Raw genomic sequence first — 23,041 nt, forward strand, 5'->3', positions numbered from 1 at the left:
AAAATCAATAAAAAATATATTAAAAAAAATATATATATATATATATTTGAGTACTTCTTTGGAAAAATATTTTAAAATGAAAGTTGAGAGGTTACTTTTCTTAAGATTATAAGCTAAAATTCAAGATCTTCCAACTGAAAGTGCTGGTTAAAAGAACTATTTGTAACAGGTACCCTGTGAGCAGGAAGCTTGGAATGGCATCAATGTCGGTAACTGTCTCGTAATTTTGATGGACCTTGTAGGACTTGTTGGAAACAGCTCTGAAAAGGGAGATAAAATATTAGGCCCAGAAGCTAGCACCCTAATTCCCGTGTAGCATGGGCTATATTATCCCACAGAGACCTGGATTACTACCCCAGACTCCAAAATAATTCTAACAATCTTACCCCTACCCCTTGTGGTCTAACCTCTCCGTTATTCTCTTGAATTTAGAGCACCTGAACTCTGGCTGCCACCATGAACTGATAATGAACTGGCCCCCAAACCCTCATGCACTCATCTCCCATTACTGGGGCTGTCTCACTTCCAAAGCCACCTGACACCTTCCTTCAGGCATATTTTGAGGCCTATACCTGACTTGGGTCCTACCATAGAAGGTTTTAAGATAATCATATTTAAATCCTGACTCTCCTAATGAGCTTGTGCTTATTAATAAACAGGCAATTTTCCTTAATGTTTCTTGTGGCTCAACCATTGCATATATTGTTCTGCAGTAAAGATAGATTAGCCTCTACATGTTGGTTTCATTTTATACAATTTCTTTAAATGAGAAAAAATATACAAAGGATTTAGTACATGTACACAGTAGACAGTCAAAAAATAGTAGCTATTGCCTGTCTCTGAAAGTAGTACTGTGTTACTATTTACCAATCCATGAGTATATTTCATGTTCCTCCTAAATGATTAACTATATATGTCACACAGAAAACCTTTGTGAAATTCAGGATTTCTCATAGACCCTGGGGTAAGAGGTCTATGTTTTAACTTTTGCTGAGGAATAACAATAGGCACAGTCAGTCATTTTTCCCCAGGATACAGGGGGACGGATAGGTTAAACTAGGGCTCAAACTGGCCTCACAGGTCTAAATTCTGTATGACCCAGGAGAGAATAAGGAAATCCAGAGATGGAGGACATTAATAGCAGCATTAAGTACGTCCCTCACAGATCCTCCCGTCTCCAGGTCTAGTCCATTGCCGAAGACCTCAGTTGATTCCAGTTTTACTAGGGATCATGAAAAAAGTCGTGACTAGGATAAGTTTTCCAGAGATTGGAAGGTGGCACTGTTTTCCTTCTGAGTGTCCTCTAGATTATGTATCCCAAACTTTCAGGTACTTTCCAAGTACAGATCAGACCCCTTGTGAAGAGCTTCCTTTTACCTGGCTTGGTCCAAGCTGACAGTCCTCTGCAAAAGAAAACTCCAGCTGAGACGGACTAGGTGATGGTGACGATATGGAATCTGCAGAGGTGCTGGTGACCAGTTCCCCTAGCGCGTCGACTTGTCTCCTCAAGCTGTGTAAAGTGCCCTCTGTCTGCTGCTTCCCTTTGATTAACACTTCTGCTTGCTTAGACATACAGCGTCGAAGTTGAGCCTGAAAGTGTTAGGGTGAAGTTTACAGTTTTATATATCCAGAACTATTATGCAGTAGTTTCCTCACATTTAACATTTGATAGGCAAATTTGACTATCATAAAGTAGGAATGGCTGCTGAAAATGCTTGTCCTAAAAAAAAAATTTAAAAAATCTAGAGGTACACACTGCTCTCAGTGTGTGTAAACATGTACTGTTCTGTGTTTTCATTAACTGGGCCTTTTACTCAGTCTATTCTCTCTACTGTAATGATGCTAAGGATTCCAGCCTCCCCATTAAATTACTGCTCATCTCTCTCTTCCTTTTCTTCCCAGACTCAGAAGATTGGTTTCTACTCAATGTCTTCAGTGTCTCTCACAATGTAGTTAATCCTCAACCCCAGATTCCTTTCTGGCTTTTCCAATGCTGTACCTTTGAGATGATTCTCTCAAAGCCTACAGCAGCACTGTCCAACAGAACTTTGTGTGATGAAGGCAATGTTGTCTGTCTGTGTTGTCCAATATAGTAGCCAGTAGTCACATGCGGCTGTTGAGAGCTTGAAATGTGGCAACCGAAGAACTGAATTTTAAACCTGATTTAATTAGAATGGATTTACATATAAATACCCACTTGGGGCTGAAGGCTTTTGGAGGTCAAGGGCCTCCCTCAATATACAAACAGCTCCCTCTCAGCCCATGATATATAGCTGTTCTCCAAAGGTGCATTCTGTCCTCCTGTTCTACTTCACATTTTTCAACTCTCAACTCCAAATCTTTAATTCAACTCTGACCACTAAGTCTAGACTCCTATTCTCAGCTGCCTACAGGCAGACATGCTTCCCTGGATGAGTCACAAGGCCTTGAAACTCAACATGCCCTGAGCCAAACAACTTCTTATCTGACACCCAAGCCTACTTTTCCAGTATTACCAATCTTTCCCCAAAACATTGGCCTCTGAGCTCCTTATTGCTTATCATTGTATCTCTATTTCCTGTCCCAAATGCTTAGGTTCTGTCAGTTTGGGCTGAGGCAAAGCAGCACTGTATAGGTTAAATAATGCTGGGCTTAACATCAGAATTCACGGTTTTGAATACTGACTCTGCTGTTCACTGTGTGATGCAACTTCTCTGAGCTCCCACCATGTAATCTACAAAGCTGCTGTGAGTACTGCAGTAGAGCCCATGTGACAGCAGTATGTGAATGCAAGCAATTAGCCTCCCCCCTCCTCAGTGTGCAAGTAACTCATGCTATACATGTCGTTTGTAAAGGGCAACCTTGAGCCGATCTTCACGGTGCCGCAGTTTCTCTCGCAGCGCTTCTCCACGCCAGTGTTCATCCTTTTTCAGAAGGAAAGGGAAACACCAGTCACCACACACCACTATCAGTAACCAACCAGCATTTCCCCCTACACTCCCCACCATCAAGCCTGTTTTCAGCTAATCCAGGGGAGGTGGGAGACAAGTTATTCTTCTACAAAGTCCAGAGAATGGAAGGATAAACCCTTACCATTATGTGAACCTGGGAAAAATTAGGTTTTTCTTCCAAAGGTGTTGGTCTCTCACTCATGGTGAATGGAAAATTCTCCTTCAAGCTTTCCAACCCTCCTCCTAGGTTTTCGTTCCTTTCCAAAATAGCTTCCAGATCTGCTGGTAGCTCTGGAAGAAACTGGTTGAAATTCTTCAGGCTGGTTCTGATTTCATCTTTCACCTCAGATTTAAGTGTCCTCATTGCTTCGCTGATTTCCATTTGTCTTCTCTCCAAATCGTTTTGGTTTGCCATCTAAAGAGCAAGAGTCAAATACCATTGGTTAAGTTTGGGAATTAACTGGAATTAAACTGTTTAATGTGTCGAGTTTAAAGATCTACAGATGTCAAAAACTTGTGCTTTTTCAACTACTGAAGTATCTATAAGCTACCATGTAAACGATTTTACTGGCATTTTGAGTGGAGCAGCGATAGAGCGTCAACCTGCAGAATGAAGGGTCTCAGGTTCGATTCCGGTCAAGGGCACATGGCCGAGTTGTGGGGCTTGATCCTCAGCAGGGGGCGTGCAGGAAGCAGCCAATCAATGATTCTCTCTCATCATTGATGTTTCTATCTCTCTCTCCTTTCCCTTCCTCTCTGAAATCAATAAAAATATATATATTTTTAAAAAGCATAGGCACAGTGTTCCTTGATGATATATTGCTCCGTAGAAGTTAGTCTCTCTGGAGTTAGATAGAGCTGGATTTTAATCTCATTGCCAGTAAACATTACCATATGAGTTAGGGCAAGTTACTTCTTAACCTGTTACATCATTTATACATTAAGATTATACCTTGCATTAAAAAATATGAGAATTTATATGAACCACCTTAGTGGTATCCAATAAATGGCAACTACGATAATTAAATAGCAAGGAGAAAATGACCATTTACTGAAACAAGTCATGAGTGATCTAGATTATAAATGTTAATGCTGAAAGGGGCCTTAGAAGTGATCTGGTCAAATGCTTTCATTTTATGGGTGAAGAATCTGGTGGTTAAACAGTTTCCTCAGGTGTTACAGACTGTGTTGAATACCTGAGACTACTCTATGTGGCTCTCTCCATAAAGAGCTCAGGGAAGATAATATAGCCATACCCACTGCTAATTGCCCTTCCAAGTTAGCAGAGACTTGGAGCTTTGAAATAAAACATCTTTTTCTTCAACCAAAGGGAGTGTATATTGGGGGTGGGGGAGAGTTTGGAGACACAAACTCTCTGTGGTTGTCCAAAGGATAAAGCATGGCAGGTCAAATGAGTAGCCCTAGTAGCCGACTAGCGAGTCCTGGGTGGCCCAAATGCTGACACTGGTGAAGAGACACCAGGGGCATCTAGGGGGAGACTAGTAGTCTATGCAGGAACTACTCTCACACCCTCTGCAGGGTAATGCAAGTTCCCCTGGAGTCACTCTTTCTTACCCAGGGTGGTCAGCTCTTACAGACTTGTTTCTGACATAAAATCTAACATTTCAACACACTTCTTTGGGACATGATAAAGCTTTATGCTGAAGAACTTCATTTTTCTCTCAAAAATAACATATAAAGCTTGATGAATTTTAAAAGTATATTTTGGACTAGTAAGTTTTTCTTGTGAAGGTATATTTCTATATTTTAAGACTACAAAAACAAATATGACTTAACATTCTATATATTCAGCTTTTCACAATTTTCACCAAGAAATACTCCTCTTGCCCTAACCGGTTTGGCTCAGTGGATAGAGCGTCGGCCTGCGGACTCAAGGGTCCCAGGTTCGATTCCGGCCAGGGGCATGTGCCTTGGTTGCGGGCACATACCCAGTGGGGGGTGTGCAGGAGGCAGCTGATCGATGTTTCTCTCTCATCGATGTTTCTGACTCTCTAGCCCTCTCCCTTCCTCTCTGTAAAAAAAATCAAAAAAAAATATTTAAAAAAAAAAAAAAAAAGAAATACTCCTCTTAACAAGCTATTTGAGAAGCGAAGTCTGTCTGAGGCCACGGGCAGTGAGCGTGCCTCCCGAGGCCCCCTGTCTGGCGGCCAGCCAGGCCTCCTAGACACACCTGTTTCTTGAGTTCCGTGTACTCATGCTGCATCTGGTTGAGCTCCTTCATCAGGCGCCTGGCCCGTTCGTGGTTGTCCTGGGCCACCTGCTCGATTGTTGCCATTTCCTTCTGCATGCAGCTGTTCTCTTGCTTTTGCTCCTAGCACAGAAGGAGGAAAATGACCCTGTGGTCCAATAAATGGAGATGCCGTTGCTGACTTACACACTCACTAGCTCTGTAACTCATTTTCCATCTGGGCCACAGCTTATCTAGCTGTAAAATGGGGGTAATTCTACCTGCCTTCTTTAGCAGCTGTGGTAGAGCTGGGAGTACAGACATACTCAGAGTCTGTTAGCCCAAAGCCTGAATCCTAGGTCTGCAACATTACTTTTGATAAGTTACTTTCTCTTTCTTAGCCTCCATTAATAGTCTGTAAAATGGGAACAATGATTTCATCATCATAGGGTTACCGAAAGGGTTAAAATTTAGATATCTGCATATTTATCTTTATAATCATGTTACCCTATCATTAGTTACAAGGGGATCTATCACCTTTTCCGAAACACAAGTGATTTAAAGTTACATTCACACCACAGGGGTTCATTAATTCCTTCAGAGAGTGTTAGAGAAACCCATTTCTGTGACAGTCCCTGTTGCTGCCCATCTGCCTCCACCCACCATAAACTGTTTTGAATTCATCTGTGTGTCACCTCCCAAAATTTATTTCAGGGTTAAAAGCATGCTAGATTGGGCTTCTTGGTTTTAGGATAATGATTAATTAAAGCTACTGGTAATGTTGACCAAAAGGGCAGGATGAGGAAAAGCTATGAGCACTGACTGCAGCCAGTAGCAGCTTGCCAGCTGAGAGTGCTCTCTGCTTTGTGCTGACATTGTCTCGTTTATAGGACCATCTTTCCAGCCAGGGCTGCAGCCCAGACGCAGACAACATCTACCATCAGCTTCAAGAACAAATTATGCAGAAATACACCAAAAGCAATAGTTGGGCTGACAGGTAATCTATTTTTTCTATGTTGAAACAATGTTAGTTTAAACATTTAAACGCATCATTTCTTCATAAACTGCCAGGGTGGCAGGTACTCACGAGAAGGTTTTTCTCCAGTTGGCTCCGCTGGATCTTAAGTGCTTCCTTCAGGCTGAGAACCTGTTTCTCGGATTTCTTTCTTTCCGTCAAGAACTGGTTCCGCAGGAGGCTGAAGTCGGCCCTCATAGAATCTGTCTCTTTTTGGAGAGCCAGCAGCTCATTTGACTTTTCCATTAATTGCTGCTCCCGTTCTGAAAGCTGTTGTTCTGAAATGAGCATTTTTAGTACTTTAGCCAGAGGCCCTGAGCTGGCTGTAGGAAGAGCTTTACTTCCCTCGAGGGCAGATTGCATAATGACATGCCACCCACTCCATCACTGAGTCTTCCAAGTCCCCTCTGACCCACACCAGAGGCCCCCAAAAAGGCCCAGATAAGGTGCCTCTTGACATAATGGGCCTTGAGGGCTGATGACTCAAAAAAAAGCACCAATCCTGAGGTGCAGGGAACACAAAACAGACTGCTGAAGTGTTTATCAACCTTTATTTTATTTTTTTAAATATATTTTTATTGATTTCAGAGAGGAAGGGAGAAGGAGAGATAGAAACATCAATGATGGGAGAGAATCATTGATTGGCTGCCTCCTGCACGCCCCCAACTGGGGATCTAGCCTACAACCTGGGCATGTGCCCTTGACCAAAATTGAACCCAGGACTCTTCAGTCCACAGGCCAACGCTCTATCCACTGAGCCAAACCAGCTAGGACTCAATCTTTATTTTAATGAAGGGAAGCACACCAGTACTTCTTCCTTCACAGGAGGTGGTGCAGTGCAGAGAACATGGGATTTAGAGCCATATGAGCCCTGTTTTACAGGGGGAACTATCTCCTGCTGTTCGATGAGAATCATGTATTCAAATACCTAGTACATAGTGAGACTGAATAAATAATGCTTATAAATAATAGTGACATCTAAAACAAATTGTTCTGATCACACCCTTTAGAGTAACACCCTATCCAGATTTCACTTTTTACACCTCTGGCATGGCCACACTTTTTTTTAAAGTTTTTTTTTTGTTAGGTTTCATTTTCAAAATGAAATGATTGGGTCTGGTTCGATCAAGAGTTCTCAGGGTACCCTAGCTGGCGGCTCAGTTGGTGATAGCATTATCCCATGCACCAAAAGGTTGCAGGTTCTATTTCTGGTCAGGGCACATACCTAGGTTGCGGGTTCCATCCCAGGTCAGGGCATGTACAGAAGGCAACCAATTGCTGTTTCTCTCTCACATCGATGTTTCTCTTTCTATATATAATCAGTAAAAACATATTCCTGGGTAAGGATTGAAAAAAAAGAAGAAGAATTCTCAGGGAAAAGAAATAATAATAATAATAATAATCCCTTCAGATCCTTAAGTCCACTGGGTTCACTCAGGGGTAAGAGGAGGGAACAACATTTTCTGATCATTACTAAACCCTGCAGAAAAAAAATCATTATGGATTCCCATATCAACTCTATTTTATATATGGCTTAAGTGAGAACAAACAGATCTAAAGGCAAATACCTGTATTTTGGTATTTGTCAAATTTTACAGAAATTTTTCACTGTCAAATTAGGATAGAAGTAGAACAGTTAATATTTTTTTTCACTGGCTGAGATGAAATGAATCATTGTTCCCAGAGCTCATAAGTAATGTACTTCACAGAAAGCCTATAGAGTACCTTTTGGCACTACTTTTCCTTACTGTCCCACTTTCTTGGGATAGCATTCTCAAAGACGACAATATGGTGAAGCAAAAAGGTTTAACCGTCAGTCTCAATGCCACTCTCCCGCAGGGCTACGAGGATCAAGTCTGTACTGTACCCCCCACTGTGCTGCTTCTGCCTCCTTTCTGGGCTATGCTTGGGCCCTGGGTCTCCTGTACATACTTCACAAGACACCAGAAGAGCACCCCTCCCCAGGAATGTGATGTTCCAGAATACATACGGGTTTGGGAGAGCGTCTTCTCTAGGGTCTCACCCCACCTCTCCTCTTCCTGCAGAGTCCTGACACGCTCTTCTGTCCCCAGCAGCTTTGTGAGCACCTGGTCCAGTTTGCTTTGCTGGTCTGTTACTTCCTTTTCCAGTTGCTGCTGCTGCTCCTTCAGTGTCGCTTTACTTGCTTCTAATTTTCTCTCTTCACTTTCTCTCTCTTTCTGGAGTCTTTGAAACATCTTAATAAAGAACAATCTTAGTCAGTCATACAATAACAAATAGTGTCCCAGATGAGAGCATCTTCATGGATAGAGTCTAGTACAATAGAAAGTAGGAAACAGCCCACCGTGACAGAGTGAGTTCCTTTACCAAGGTAATCAAGTAGGGACTGGAAAACAATTTGGTCAGCATGTGAGAAGGGGATGCAAGCAGCAAATGACAGGTGGCCATGAAGATTCTTTATGTAACCAATGTTCTAAGGCCTTAAGAGTCTAGAAATATTAATACCAAGAAAGAGTTGGTTACAATACCCCCTAATTACCCAGGGCAGTTAAGGGAAGCTATTCCTTTGGGGGGTACTTCTCAGCAGGTTTCTGCCAGGAGGAAAAAAGCTCACACCAGTGACAAAGTGTTTCCTGTTACGTAAAATCATAAACATGTAGTACCATTTCTTGTTGTGCTAGTTTGGCTTTGTTTTCTTCAATCTCATTCTGGAGCACTTGAAGCTGTTGCTGTTTTGTCTCCTCTTCTTTTTGGCAGTCTTCGAACTTCTTTATCCACTCACTGATGTCCTTCTGGAGCCTGGTCTGCTCACTGAGCAGTGCATCATTCCGCCTGGTGGTGTGGAGCAGGTCCTTTAGGTGAAAGGATACATTGAAACTACTAACAAAGCCATCTTTACTAGAGGTGGCCAGTGCCACGCCAGCATCTGCTAAGTCTGACAAAATGAGACGGAATAAAAGTTCCATATCCTTTATTATCTCAACAAATTTATACAAAGGTACCCAGAACTCAATCATTGGCTTTCCTCTTTTTAGTACCTAAAAAAAACCCACAAGACGGCAGAAGATGTCAGAACCTCAGCAAGAGATTCAGTTCCTCTGAGCTTTAGCTGTATTGTCACTGAGGTGGGAATAAACAATACCCACCTCACAGGTTTGCTAAGATTAAGAAAGACTGTGAATAAGGTTAATTCTTATTGAAAATGAACCAAAAGTCATGGTTTTGTTATCATTTGAAATATATAGGTTTAAAAAACTCAGAAAACAATACTTCTTTCTTTAAATTAAGCATATTTGAAAAAGTTACCATATTTCTAACACCACAAAAAATATTAATGAGAACCCATTTAAGACTTTTTAAAAGATAGAACACTTTGATTTTATATTTTATACATCTTAGAAACACAGAATCCTACAGGTAGAAAGAAGAGAATTTAGATGTCTAATCAAACCTCTAATTTCCATAGTGGAAACTGAGGCCCAGAACTTGCTTGAAGTTCTTTGAAACTCAAATTACAACACTATTCTCATAGGACAACACTGAATTACTTTTAAGATTATCAGAAGTATAAGGGTCAAGAATCCACTCTATTCAATGTCAGACAAGAGAGTGGCCCAGATCTGGCAGTTACTCTGCAGCTCAATGAGCCATCAAATCTAAGCCCAGCCTTTGGAGGTTCATCTGTGCCACAGATAAGAGATGGTCCTTCTGGCCCCTAAAGCCTCTACAGGTGCTGCTGAGGGGTTGGGCTCTGGTCTAGCCACCACCTTATTTATTAACTTCCAGTAAAATGTTGTTTGAATAAAGATTTCTAGGGCTAAAATAAATTAGAAAATCACTGCTCGGCATGTGTATATGATGTTTGTGTTATATAAATGGCCCTGTGGTACCTGCTGGTATGAAAAGGAACTAGCCTATTTGATTGCTATTTCAACCAATTGTCTGAATGCCTTCAGGATACCACTAGAAGATTACATGTTAAGCTTACCTGTTTTGTTAGGTTCAAATGGTCTTGAGCATCAGCTAGTTCTTCTTGTAACAAGTTTACTGCTTCTCGTTTTTCTACAGAAATAACATTTATATGATATAATACATAAGTATGCATTTTCCAGATTTCCATTAGCTCCCCCAAAAAGTGGAGTGAAAGCGAATTTAAACATATTTCTGCTCAATGTATGACTATGCCACACTCTTTTTAAAGGCCAAAAGAGAGAGAGAGGTACATGCACAACCCAGATCTGGGCTTGGAGCCCAGGTTTTTGATGACTTCCATTTTCAAATCCTAACAAAAATTTTTACAGATAATAGCTAGTGCTGAAGTGCATGACTTATAATCAGGCACCTACAACCTTGCTGGTAGAAATGTAATTTGGTATAACTCTCAGGAAGACAATTTGGGAATAAATTTTATACATATATTAGTTTTGTTACTAGCTGTGTGAGTTTGAGCAAGTCACTTACCTTAAGCAAGTGATAAGGAAACTAAAGTTCCCTCATTTGAAAATGTGTAAAATAGTAGTTTTTATCACATAAAACTGTTACAATAATTAAATGAGAAAATGCATATAAAATATTAGCATCATGTCTAAGACATAATAGTAGTCAACAAGTATATTATTAGCTAGAATTACCTAGTAACTTCTCCTAAATAATCATAAATAATTATAAAGATTTGGTAATAAAGATATTATTTGCACCTTTGTTTTTCTTTTTAAAACTATACAAACACACACACACATCCCTAGGAAAAATCATCCCTTTGAGGAATGAGGTCAACAGTAATTTTTATTTCATCTTTTTGCTGTTTTGAAATTGTTCTTGTAAGAACAAAAATTAGTTTTAAACAGCTTTGAGATATTCGTATAGGATGTATTTCACCCACTTAAAGTATACAATTCAGTGGTTTTTAATATATTCACTGTTGTACAAACATCACCACAACCTAAATTCAGAACATTTTTGTCATTTCTAAAAGAAACCTCAGGCACATTAGCGTGAGTTATTTCTATAAGAAAAATCAAACAACTAAAAGGATACCCTAAGAAAAGGCAAAAGCCCCAGCTATGTGGCCTCCTACCTTGTAGCTGCTGCTGCATTGCTGCCATGTCTTCATGCAGGGAGAGCTTGTCCCGGTTTAACTGGTCTAGCTCCTGCTGCAGTTTTCTGACACTCAATTCCAGCTTTTCTAAGTTCGATTGCTCCATTTTGCAATTTTCTTCTGTAGCTGCTAAAGCCCTACCATCCAAGTAAAGAATAGATAGGCTGTCAAATATAAAATGTTCAAGCACACACAAGAGACAACTGAGAGACCGTGTTACACTTTCACAAATTAGTTATGAAATCTGAATGATTATAAATCTTAAAAATTTAAGGTCTTAACTCATTTTCAAGAGAAACCTATTTAAAAATAGGAGATTAAAAAAATAACAACTCGCTAAATTGAAGTTTTATAAAAATCAGGGATGAAACACATGACTAGCACTAATAATTCAAAAAATCCAAGTGGTGAAAATGGATCTCTAACTTCTGATAAGTGTAAAAGCAAGAAACACAATTGTTTGTATCAGAGAATTTGCCCATAAGCAGACATGCATGTGCATGCATTCTCTTACATAACTGGAATCACACAGTATGCACTTGCTTTTGTTTGTAGTTGTTTTTTTTCCACTGAGAATAATTACTCTGAGATTCAGCCATGTTCTTGTATCAACTCCATCCCTTTTTATTGCTGAGTAGTATTCCATGGTAAGGATATACTGTAATTTGCCTATCTGTTTACCAGTTGATTAACATTTAGGGTGTTTCCAGTTTTTGGCTATTGCAAATAAAAGCTGCTATGAACATTAGTATATAGTCTTTGTTTGGACATACACTTTCATGCCTCATGAGTAAATAACTAGGAGTGCAACTGCTAGATCTTCTGGTAGGTATATGTTTGATATTTTAAATAACTGCCAAACTATTTTCCAAAGTGGTCTTACTAACATTTTACACTCCCACCAACCAGGTGTGAAAGTTCCTGGCTAACATTAGGTACACTCAGTCTTTAGTTTAGCCATTCTAATAGGTGTGTAATGATATCTCATTGTGGTTTTAATTGCATTTTCCTAATGGTCAATGATGCTGCACATCTTTTTATGTGCTTATTTACTACCCATATATCTCTTTAAGTGAATTCTCTGTTCAAATCTTTTGCCCATTTGAAAAATTGGATTGCTCATTTTCTTATTATTGAGTTTTGAGAGTTTTATATATATACATATTCTGGGTATGAGTCCTTTATAACATATGTGGTTGTAAATATTTTTCTCCCATCTGTCTTTTCATTATCTTAACAGTGTCTTCTGAGGAGAATTTTTAAGTTTTGATGAAGTCCAAATTAATTATTATTCTTTCACAGATCATGCTTTTAGTGTCATAGCTAAAAAAAATTTGCCTAACCCCAGGTCACAAAGGCTTTTTTTCCTTGGAGTTTTATATTTAGGTTTTATATTTATGGTCCATTTTGAGTTAATTTTTATATGCAGTGTGAGGTATGGATTGAGGCTCTTTCTTTTTTTTTGTGGGGGGGGGGAAGGATACACAATTGTTTCAGTAACATTTCTTGAAAAGACCATCTTTTCTCTAATGAAAAAGATGTCTTTGCATCTTTGTCAAAATCAGCTGGCCACATATTTGTGAGTTTACTTCTGGAATTTGTATTCTGTTCCATAGATGTATTTGTCTATCTTTATACCAATACCATAGTGTTTTGATTACCATAGTTGTATATTAAGTCTTGAAATCAGGTAGTGTTAGCACTAAACATTTGTTCTTCTTTTTCAAAGTTGTTTTTGTGTCACAGTTAAAAAGTTTTAGACTTTATTCTAGGTTGTTTGCATATGAATTTTAGAACCAAACTGTCAATTTCTATTTTAAACGTCTGTTGGGATTTTGATTGTGATTGTTTTGAATTTATAAATCAATCTGAGAACTGAATTGTAACAATATTTCCTACCCACAAACAAGGTATATTTCTCCATTTATTTCTATCTCCCAGCATGTATTATTTTACTTAAAAAAACAAAACAAAAAAACACCACAACAGATTAAGAAAATGCTTTGGGGGGCAAAGTGTAAAAAGAAATTTGCCCAAAAATGCTATTGGTGAATTTCATTCTGATAGTGAATTTGTGGAGTACTTTTTTTCCCTTTCTCAGTTTTCCAAATTTTTGTATAGAGTGTTTATGGTTTAGCTTTCAAGAAGTGATCTTGCAGGCTTAATTTGTTCCCTTCTTACCGTTTTGTTTGTGCCAACTTCTTTTCCCAGTTGTCACATTTCTCTTTCAGATCTTGCTTTTCTTCACACAAAGACTCAACACATGATTGCAATGCTCGGTTCTCAGCAGTTATTCGCTCTATTTCCCGTTTGTCCCTCTCGAGGAGCTGCTTCTGCCACTCTATTTCCCCTTTCTGTCGCACAGCTGCCTGCTGCAAATTCTCTAACTCCAGTTTCTCCTAAATCAGATAAAAGATGACTCAATCAAGCTAAGATACAAAGACTGCAATTTGGTATTGGTAAAACAGCTTTGCTTATTACCTCTAATACTTCAACCTGAGTCTTCTCTAACTCAGACATCTTTTGGTCATGCTGTAGCTTCAAACCTTGTAGTTCATTGTTTTCAAGGTGCAGCATGTCCAGAATATTCTTTAGTTCTAATAGAAACAAAACATGGTCCATGTTATCAAATGAACTTGGAAACATTTATAAAGTGAAACAGAAAAAAATGCTATTGGCTGATACAAGAAACGAAAGATAATAAAAAAAATTTGTGCTGAATTAATGGAGCTAATTATATTTTTAATGGAAAAATCATTTTTTTAAAAATATATTTTATTGATTTTTTACAGAGAGGAAGGGAGAGGGATAGAGAGTTAGAAACATCGATGAGAGAGAAACATCGATCAGCTGCCTCCTGCACACCCCCTACTGGGGATGTGCCCGCAACCAAGGTACATGCCCTTGACCAGAATCGAACCTGGGACCCTTCAGTCCGCAGGCCCATGCTCTAGCCACTGAGCCAAACTGGTCAGGGCGGAAAAATCATTTAAAAGTATTGCTAAGTACTAATTTTAACAAAACATTTTAATAAAAACATTTAACAAAGATCTAGTTCTAAAGGCATTAATCCTACCTAAAAGAATTTTAGACAAAATAAATAGGAAGAACTTTAAAATATGTAAGTTGAGATTTACATAACTCTTTCTCCCTTGAAATATAGATTTATAAATAGTAACTCTTTTTTCTTATTATAAAAATATTTGCTAACTATAAAAAATTTGAAAAAAGGTATAAAAGGAAAAAACCCATCATTATCCCACCATCTATTGCAGTAACATTTTGATGTATTTCCTTTCAGAGCACATAGACACACAAACACATTTTTAAATGAATTCGGACTAGACTCTATATTTAGTTTTTACCTTTTTTGTTCATTCTCCACACCAGCATTTTTACATGTCATTAAATTTTAAAAATACAGCTTTTAAAGTGGTCATTTGTTTCCAAATTTTGTCATAAATTTTGCTGCAAGTAAACAACTCAGGCAGCTTAATTTATGAAACAAGGAAATAAAGGCTTCTCTTTAAAAAGAAATATTCCTGTGATGGGCATAAATGCTTACCTTCTCTAGATAACTAGAAATGGGCTAACTGGTGCAATAGGTATGAATTGTAAGAGTCTTGAAACACTGGGAGAGTGTTCCAATTTATACTTTGACCAATAGCCTACAAGTAAGTGTTCTGCTTTCACCACACCTGGTCAGCAAGGAATATGATTATTTTGCTTTTAAATAAACTATCAATTTGAATGGCAGAAAAAATATCATTTTCCTTTTATAATCTGTAAGATTAACTTTTAAAAGAAGTTTATTTGACTATTTGTTTTTCTTCTATGACCTGGAATATAGACATTTCCAACCTCAGACTTTATATGATTGTTTTCCTTTAAACTTACCAGTTTTATGTTTAGACATTTGCCCTAAAACTACCTGAAGATTTTCTTCTTCTTTTTCAATTTCCTGCTTTATAAGAGTAAGTTGAGTTTTTTTTTCACTAATCTGGACATTCAGTTCTCCTTTTTGAAAACTCATTTCTTCCAGAAGAGATTTTACTTCCTGTGCAAAAAAATTAAAAATAAAAAGTCACCTCCCACCTTCACAAAATTATGAATGGAAACTAATATCAGTTCTGTTAATGTCTCATTTTATAAAAATTCTAATTTGGAAACAAGCTCATTTTTGCCTTTTATGTCAAGAACAACACTGTATTTTACACTACCATATTTCTGTATAGTAGAAGTAAGAAAGTAACATACTTTCTTCATTTAAAACGTATATGTAACATTTGCCATGTGCAAGGCAATGTGTTGTAGAGAAAGGCTGATTCAAATATCTCTCCTGCCCTCCAGGGGCTTCGTGCCCTGTGGGGAAGTAAAACTGGGCACATAAACATGATCAGGAAAGGCTAAGATGCCCTAGGAAACATGAAGAGTGCTCCTAAATTCAAAAGAGAGAGAAACTCCTTTCAGGGTAAAGAAAAAGTCAGAAAAGTCTTAGTGGCATGAACCTGAACCAAGAAAAATAGGTAGGATCTGGACATACACAGAAAGAGAATTCCTGGAAAAGAATAAGTATGAGGAAAGTACAGAAGCAGAACACCTTGGGCACGTCCAGGAAACATTATTGGGGAGCTACATATGACAGCCACAGCATAGCTATACAACATGCCACCAAACTGATGATACAGAAGAGTCAAGATTTGGAAATTTAAATTTGCATTTGGAGGGAACCTATAAAAATATCTCAAAATAAACCTGTAGCCAAGCACTATCCTAGGACTCTTAAGAAAATCCACTGGAAAACATACCCTAATATAATTGCACTTCTCAGTTACTTCAGTTTCGCCCAGTCTCAGGGCTTCCTGGAGGTCAGCTTTGGCCTGGACCATGCTTTCTTGGAGTAGATGCAGCTCCTCCTTTTTATGCCCTAACTGCCTGTCCAAGACAGCCATCTCCTGCTGCTGAGCTGTCACCTGCATTAAAGAAAAGTGAAAAATATAAAGCTTGACAAAGGCCACAACCTAAAAATTGTGGGGAGACATTAGGAGCTAGCCTAATTCTAATTATCCGGGTTGCAAGAGTGAGAAAAGCCAGGCTTGGAAATAGGCATGAAGTGCCTAATAAAGACCTTGAGCTCACATATGTAAAATCACTGAAATCATACCAAAAGCAAGAGTGGTATAATAATGATCCCTCAGGTTATGGTTTTTAAAGAACTTTCCTATCTCTACCTTATTCCATTTGACAACTACTTTGACAATGGAAGTTAGGCAGGGATTTTTAAAATGTATTCATTTTGTAAATTTAAAAATTGCATATAATTTTAAGAGTTACACATATTTATTTACAGAAAAGGCAAAAATGCAAGAGAGAAAATGGAAAATCCTCATAGCCCTCCCTTATCAAACGACTCCTTTTGTACTGTGGTATAGACTAAAAATACAAACATAAGTAAACACATTTAACATAAACAATCTGAGTATATCCTGTTCTTTTATTCAATAGCATGTTTTACTGAGTTGGGATTAAAATTTGGGTTGGACTCTACTCTTAACCTCTACATATACAGCCTCATTTATGCTTTAAGTTTTATTTTGTATTTTCCAGTCTTTTCTACAATCAAACATGTATTACTTTTTAATCATCACATGAATGTAGGTTTCAAAGCAGCATGCACTGGTTGTTCAAGGCATCTGTTGCCATACCTGGCTTTTCAGCTTCTCCAGCTCTGCCCTCTTGGCCTGCAGGAGGGTCTCTGACTCTTTAAGGACCTGCAAGTGATGATCCTCATTGCGTTCTGCGGCCTCGATGTCTTTTTGCAGTTTCTGCAACCTACAAAGCACAAAATAATAGAGCAGATCCAAATGGAGACTGACCCTCAATCTGTCTACCAGCACAAGCTCCTGAAGCCCCATACAGGCCGTAGTACTTACTCTTCAGTCAGTTTTTCCTTCTTCTTGTTTAGACACTGGAAGTCTGAGTCTTTTGCTGCAACAACCTTGTTTATTTCTTCCAAGATTCCTTCTTGTTTGATTTTGTGCTGCTCCAAATCCTTCGTGTCAGCCTGGATCAATCTAAAACATCAATTTATTCCTCCAAGGCCCTTAGACTTAACATGCACTATTTATCATAAATCAGTTATTATCCTCTTAGAACTAAACTTTTCATTCATCTCACTGAATATATCAATGGCTGAAGGATTCCACCTACCTGAGCTGCTGGTCGGCTTTGACAAGGTTGATAGCAGTTTCCTGAGCTCTCCTTTCTAATTCCTCAGCATCTTTCTCAGTTTGCAATAACTTTCTCTTGGCATCAGCAAACTTTTCAGCAGCATTTTTGGTCTAGAAAACAAACTATCATTAAAAGCAATTCAGTTACAGACTTCTCTCACAGCTATTGGTAGTGTAAATTGGTATAACTCTTGGCAAACAAGGCAATACAGAAAAACTTTAAATGTTCATTCACTTTGGCTCTCCAATTCTCAGAAAAAAATTCAAAAGTAAAGAACTACCACACAGAAATGCTCAATGTTTATTGAAATCATGTAAGCGGACAAATAATAGATTCAACAAGTGTTAATGTAACAACACAATGGAATACTGTGCAGCCTTTAAAATAGAGTGACAATGTGGCAACATGGGAGAATGTTAATGATATTATGATGACTTAAAAATTTACAAGCACTGTAAGAGCAACTATGTAAAATTATATCTGTGTTATCAAAGACAGAAAGGCTATGCAAAAATAAAAATAATCATTTGAGGGTGATGAGACTGGATGATCTTATTTAAGAAATAATCTGTAATATTATTATATGTTACTTTTTTCAATTAAAAATATCTACCCAATTAAGTAGCAATTAAGTGATTTTACTAATATTCCCTCCACACAGAGATGCTGGTTGTACTCTAGCTATTATCATGTTAGGTAAAACCTAAATTATCTGAAGATGATTTAATTATGGCTGACAAACACAAATATTAAATACTTTTTTAAAAAATATTTTTTTTATTTCAGAGAGGGAGAGAGAGATAGAAACATCAATGATGAGAGAGAATCATTGATTAGCTGCCTCTTTCATGCCCCCTATGGGGGCTGGTTTCTGCCAGTTTCATCAGCAAAGCACTGGACAAAGCTCAGTATGCACTCCAGAATGCCACTGTTTCCAAGTAGTTTTTTTTGTCTCCTATGTCAAGTTTTAACTTGTCTGGCACATTCCTTACAAAATGTAGCATTTCTCCCTTCCTCTTTGTCCTTAGCAAGCTGCCTCCCTGAGTCATTTTGGGAAGATGAAGGGAGAAGAACTTAGTCTTGGTTCACTTATTATCTCTGCCTACTACTAGTATCATCAATTTTTTTCTTTTATATCCCAGTGATAAGTTTTTCTCTAGTCCTGCTCACACCTATTTCCTCTCACAGTAATCTAACATGTGATAGAAGAAGGAACTGATCATTTGAAAAGAGATGAGGATAGTTTTCCATTCTTATTAAAACCATCACTCAAAGAATTTCTTTAATAAGTCATTCATTTCCATTCTTGGGTAATAGATTTCTGTTCTTTAAAGTGATCCATTTTTAAATAACAATATAAAAATAGTAATTCCTGAGGTTGCTCCATGTGGGTATGGGACTTTATCTGGAATTCTCCTCTAGCTAAAAAAAAAAAGCTCTCTTGGTAAGACAGAACTTTAACTGTGTGACCCTGGGCTAGTTAACAGCCTCTCTGAGCTATATCTGTCAACCGGCTAACAATCACTTTACATGGTTGCCAGGAAGGTAAAATAAAAATAAATAAAACATCCAATATTATCTCAGACCAAAAAATATTTGATTTTTTATATCCTTATCAACTTAAGAGAACAAAGTAAGACTAGGAGTCCTGTAAGGTACAATGTTGCTTTATAAAAATACTAGAGGCCCAGTGTACGAATTCGTGCACAGGTGGGGTCAGGCTGGCCGGCCCCAATCGGGGTGAATCGGGGCCAGGCCTGTCAGGAAGGAGCCAGCGGGGGCCAGCTGGGGGGAGGGGTGCAGGCAATTGGCCAGAGGGCCCCGCCCCCAATTGGAGTTGGGGAGCTGACTGGGGGCGGGGATGGCCTGGGGAGGGGCTGCGGGTGGTGGGCCAACCGGCCCCACCCCTGATTGGTGTGTGTGGGGCCAATTGGGGGTTGAAGCTGGCTGGCGGGAGGGGCTGCGGGCCGATCGAGGTGGTGGGGGCTGTTTGGGGGTAGGGCCAGCCATGGGGAGGGGCTGTGGGTTGGCTGGCCTTACCCCCGAATGGAGTGAGGGGTCCCATCAGGGACCAGCAGCCCTGGGGGAGGGGCCATGGTTGTTTGGCTGGGTGGCCCTGTCCCTGATCGGAGTGGGGGGGCCAATCGGGGGCGGAGCTGGCTGGTGGGAGGGGCCGAGGGCCAACTGGGTTGGTGGGGGCAAAAAAAAAGGAGTGGGGCCAGCTTGGGGGAGGGGCTGTGGGCCAATCGGGGTGGTGGGGGCCCATTGTAGGTGGGACCAGCTGGCCAACCTCCTGCAGCCCCTCCCCCCGGCCGGCTCCACCCTTAATTGCGCCCCACCCCAATAGGGGACCAGGCCATCCAGAGGGAAGGGCTTTGGGGGGGTTGGCCTGATGCCCCACCCTCGATTAGGGTGGGAGAGGCTGATCAGGGACAGGGCCGGCTTGGGGAAGGGGCCATGGGAGTTTGGCTGGCCAGCCCCACTCCCCCAATCGGACTGTTTCACTGGCCGCAGTGGGCATCATAGCGACTGGTTGTTCTGGTCGTTATGGCGTTCCAGTCGCTGGCTTTTTACATATATATAGATAAGATTGACGTATTTAATAATTACAGATATCAAACCAAATAAACAAAGACTCACATAGTTAAGGAGGTGGCAAGTGTTAGGAACTAATGACTTCAGAAGCTTTAAATATGCTACTTCATTTAATTAATACTAAACAGCCTTGGTATTCTTAATCTGAATTTAAGTATGAGGAAAGCAAAGCTCAGGGACTTAAATGACTTGCCCAAATTTTCATAGCTTCTAAACTAGCAGCGTCTAGCCTAGAACATGGCAGTCTGACTTGGACAACTTTAATCTTATCACATTTTCTTTCTAATCCTTCATGCTGACAACAGTAAGCTGTCTCACCCCAAACCACAACTGAACATACTTTCTCTTCTGTGCATGAAAGTTCACTCTCAGCTTCCGCCAGCAGTCGATCAGCTTCCCTGAGCTCTGCTCGACGTTTCAGAAGGGTCTTCTCAATGCACTCAATTTCATCTACAATATCCTCATGGTGCTTGAGTGATTCTTCCATTTCTTGTTCATCCATAAGACTCTCCACATTTCCATCAATGAAATCTCTAAAAAAAATCATATACATGCACATCAAGGTATTTTAAGTGTTATAATACAGACACTTGGAGCCTAAACCAATATTGATATTTCTATTCTTCTGTGGAATAAAAATAAAAATAAAACCACTACCACAATAATTATCCATTCCCTCAAAATTATCCTTCAAGACACAGTTACCCCAAAGACTGCCTAATTTTGTCTGTTCTGCTAGAATAAACACGGTGACAATATCTGGCATGACACAAGGTTCGGTAACTCAAGGCTATCTTGTCAAAATTACTTGAAAACAAGACCATCTATGGTAAAAAAAAAAAAAAAATGAAAGTAAATCCATCGATATATTCACAGATTATCTTTAAATGGAGGTATATAGAAACTTTTACTTTTTCCTTTGAACATTTTTGTGTTATCAAATTCCCTAAAATGATTATTTAAGTTACACTTTTATATCTGGGAAAAGAAGTGGTTATCCCACTGCCCTGCCATCCTCCTCAAAAATTATCCCTCACATATACACCTAGAAAAATAATAGATATAACCATTCCCAAACCCTCAAACATCTAATCCCAAGGGCTTTGCTTTTCCCTGCCAGGTCTGTTAGAAGGCAGAGACCATATCTCACTCACCTCTGTGTCCTTCACAGGACTCCCCTCTACCCTGGTGGCTTGGGCCAGTCTGGCTTAAATGACAAAAACTGGGGAACTGTCATAATCCATGGCCTACTGCAGAAGAGGAGCTTCTACATAAGTGACCCACTCCGCAGATACTGCATTCATTCACAGACCCTACGCCAGGTGCTGCGGCACAGAAAGGGAGGCCCAGCTACCCGTCCTCCTCTGCTCCTTAAAACATGGTGTGAACAGTACTATGCCCAAGGCTGCCAACCCCAAATTGTGAGAGCCCAAGATGAGAAAGACTTTGTGTAAAAGGGAATCCTTGCCCTTTGTCTTGGAAGACAGGTAGGAGTTAGGCAGGGTTAGAGTAATGAAGCCATTTCAGACAAAGGACAGTATGTGTAACAGTGGGGAGGCAGAAGAAAATGTGGTGCTTGGGGAACCCACAGCAAAGTAAGTAGAGCCAGAACAAACACTGTGTGTGGGACAGCAGGATAAAAAAGGCAGGCGGGATTCAGATCTTGGTGGGTGGGGTATATTCTGATGGGACTGAGAGTCACATAGAAGAGTGGCACAGTGAGATTTGTAACCAAGTCAACAGGTAGAAGAAAAAAAAAGAGACTAAGATGTAGAAGGCCAGTGTGGAAGCTAATGCAATGATCTAGGATGAAACTCACTAAAGGCCAGTGCAGTGGAGATCAAAGAAGGGGTCCAGTTTCAGAGCTCTTTTGAGTAGTCAGTAGGACTTGGAGACTAGCTGGATGCTGGGGGGAGTGAGGGAAAGGGAGATGTTGACAACACCTGGCAGGGTAACTGGGGAGGGGGAATGGTTGTGCCATTTTCCAAGAGGGACTACAAGAAGAGCTGATTTGGATTACTGGCTAAAAGAATTGAAGCTTACACTGTCCAATATGGTAATCACCATGTGGATATTAAATTAATTTAAATTAAATTCTGTTCCTCAGTTCCATTAGCCACATTTCAAGTACTCAATAGCCACATGTGGCTTTGTGACTACTGCTTTGGACAATACAGATCTAGAACATTTTCAAGATCATAGGAAGTTCTATTGGACAACACTGATTCAGGTTATCTTAATGAACAAATATTATAATCATCTGAATTATAAAAATAAAATGGCTAATAATTACTTTCGCTGTTGATGCTTCTGGATGGTTCTATGTAATTCTTCTACTTCATGCTCTAAGTCTTTCTTCTCTTGCAAAAGACCATCAATATTATAATGCAGTTCTTCCATTTCTTTCTCAGACTGCTGCTTGGATACTCTCATCCACTGTTCCCATTTATTTGATTTTAAGTGCTGCATTATGTCTTCCAATCTAGAAACTTCACTCTCCTGAACAAAGAAAAAATGCAATATTGAAACGTCACATGATGTTTTCCCTATTTCCTGCCCAAAAGCTGAAATTAACTGTGGTTAAAGTGGCATGTCTGACCTGAAAATGGTGGTAGTTTTTAAAGCTTCAGTATATGAAGAAAAAGTAAGTCAAGACAATTTTTCACAAGTCACAGATGAAATGAGTAGATTAATAAAACTTTAGACTTTTCCATCAGTCCAACTATGGTTGATAAACATTCACTAAGTACCTCTGCCTCCAGAGTTCAGCATCTAGCAGAAGAGACACAGGCCTCACCCTCCTCTGGGCACATGGGAGAGAAGCTTTATGAGCAGGCTGACCAGAGGAAGAGGTGTTTTGCCTGGGTTTTGGAGAACAAATGATATGGGAAATACCTAAGCTGAGGAAATAACACGTACACGTTATAGGGAGGTGTAAAAGTGCACCTGGGAGCCCTGCTGGTGTGGCTCAGTTGGTTGGGCGTCCTCCCATGCACTGAAAGGTT

General features: G+C 39.5%; 1 protein-coding gene across 2 annotated transcripts in view; it reads right to left on the bottom strand.

Moving 5' to 3' along the window:
* The window catches only part of CNTRL (centriolin), a 74,572-nt gene that overhangs the window by 2,389 nt on the left and 49,142 nt on the right, over positions 1-23,041 (bottom strand). For both annotated transcript variants that reach the window (XM_014550186.1, XM_005879199.2), the window contains 19 exons: positions 22,330-22,535; positions 20,377-20,569; positions 17,421-17,551; positions 17,144-17,284; positions 16,916-17,042; positions 16,019-16,183; positions 15,108-15,267; positions 13,692-13,807; positions 13,392-13,609; positions 11,190-11,347; positions 10,101-10,174; positions 8,776-8,964; positions 8,124-8,349; positions 6,206-6,411; positions 5,122-5,262; positions 3,073-3,345; positions 2,841-2,903; positions 1,378-1,590; positions 174-260 (listed from right to left, as the gene is read on the bottom strand). In XM_014550186.1, coding sequence (XP_014405672.1) covers positions 201-260; positions 1,378-1,590; positions 2,841-2,903; positions 3,073-3,345; positions 5,122-5,262; positions 6,206-6,411; positions 8,124-8,349; positions 8,776-8,964; positions 10,101-10,174; positions 11,190-11,347; positions 13,392-13,609; positions 13,692-13,807; positions 15,108-15,267; positions 16,019-16,183; positions 16,916-17,042; positions 17,144-17,284; positions 17,421-17,551; positions 20,377-20,569; positions 22,330-22,535 — 3,060 coding nt within the window. In that variant the 3' untranslated portion in view covers positions 174-200. The remainder of the gene's footprint in view (positions 1-173; positions 261-1,377; positions 1,591-2,840; positions 2,904-3,072; positions 3,346-5,121; positions 5,263-6,205; positions 6,412-8,123; positions 8,350-8,775; positions 8,965-10,100; positions 10,175-11,189; positions 11,348-13,391; positions 13,610-13,691; positions 13,808-15,107; positions 15,268-16,018; positions 16,184-16,915; positions 17,043-17,143; positions 17,285-17,420; positions 17,552-20,376; positions 20,570-22,329; positions 22,536-23,041) is intronic.

This window comes from Myotis brandtii, unplaced genomic scaffold (assembly GCF_000412655.1).
Source record: "Myotis brandtii unplaced genomic scaffold, ASM41265v1 scaffold589, whole genome shotgun sequence".
In the NCBI taxonomy this organism is placed as follows: Eukaryota; Metazoa; Chordata; class Mammalia; order Chiroptera; family Vespertilionidae; genus Myotis; species Myotis brandtii.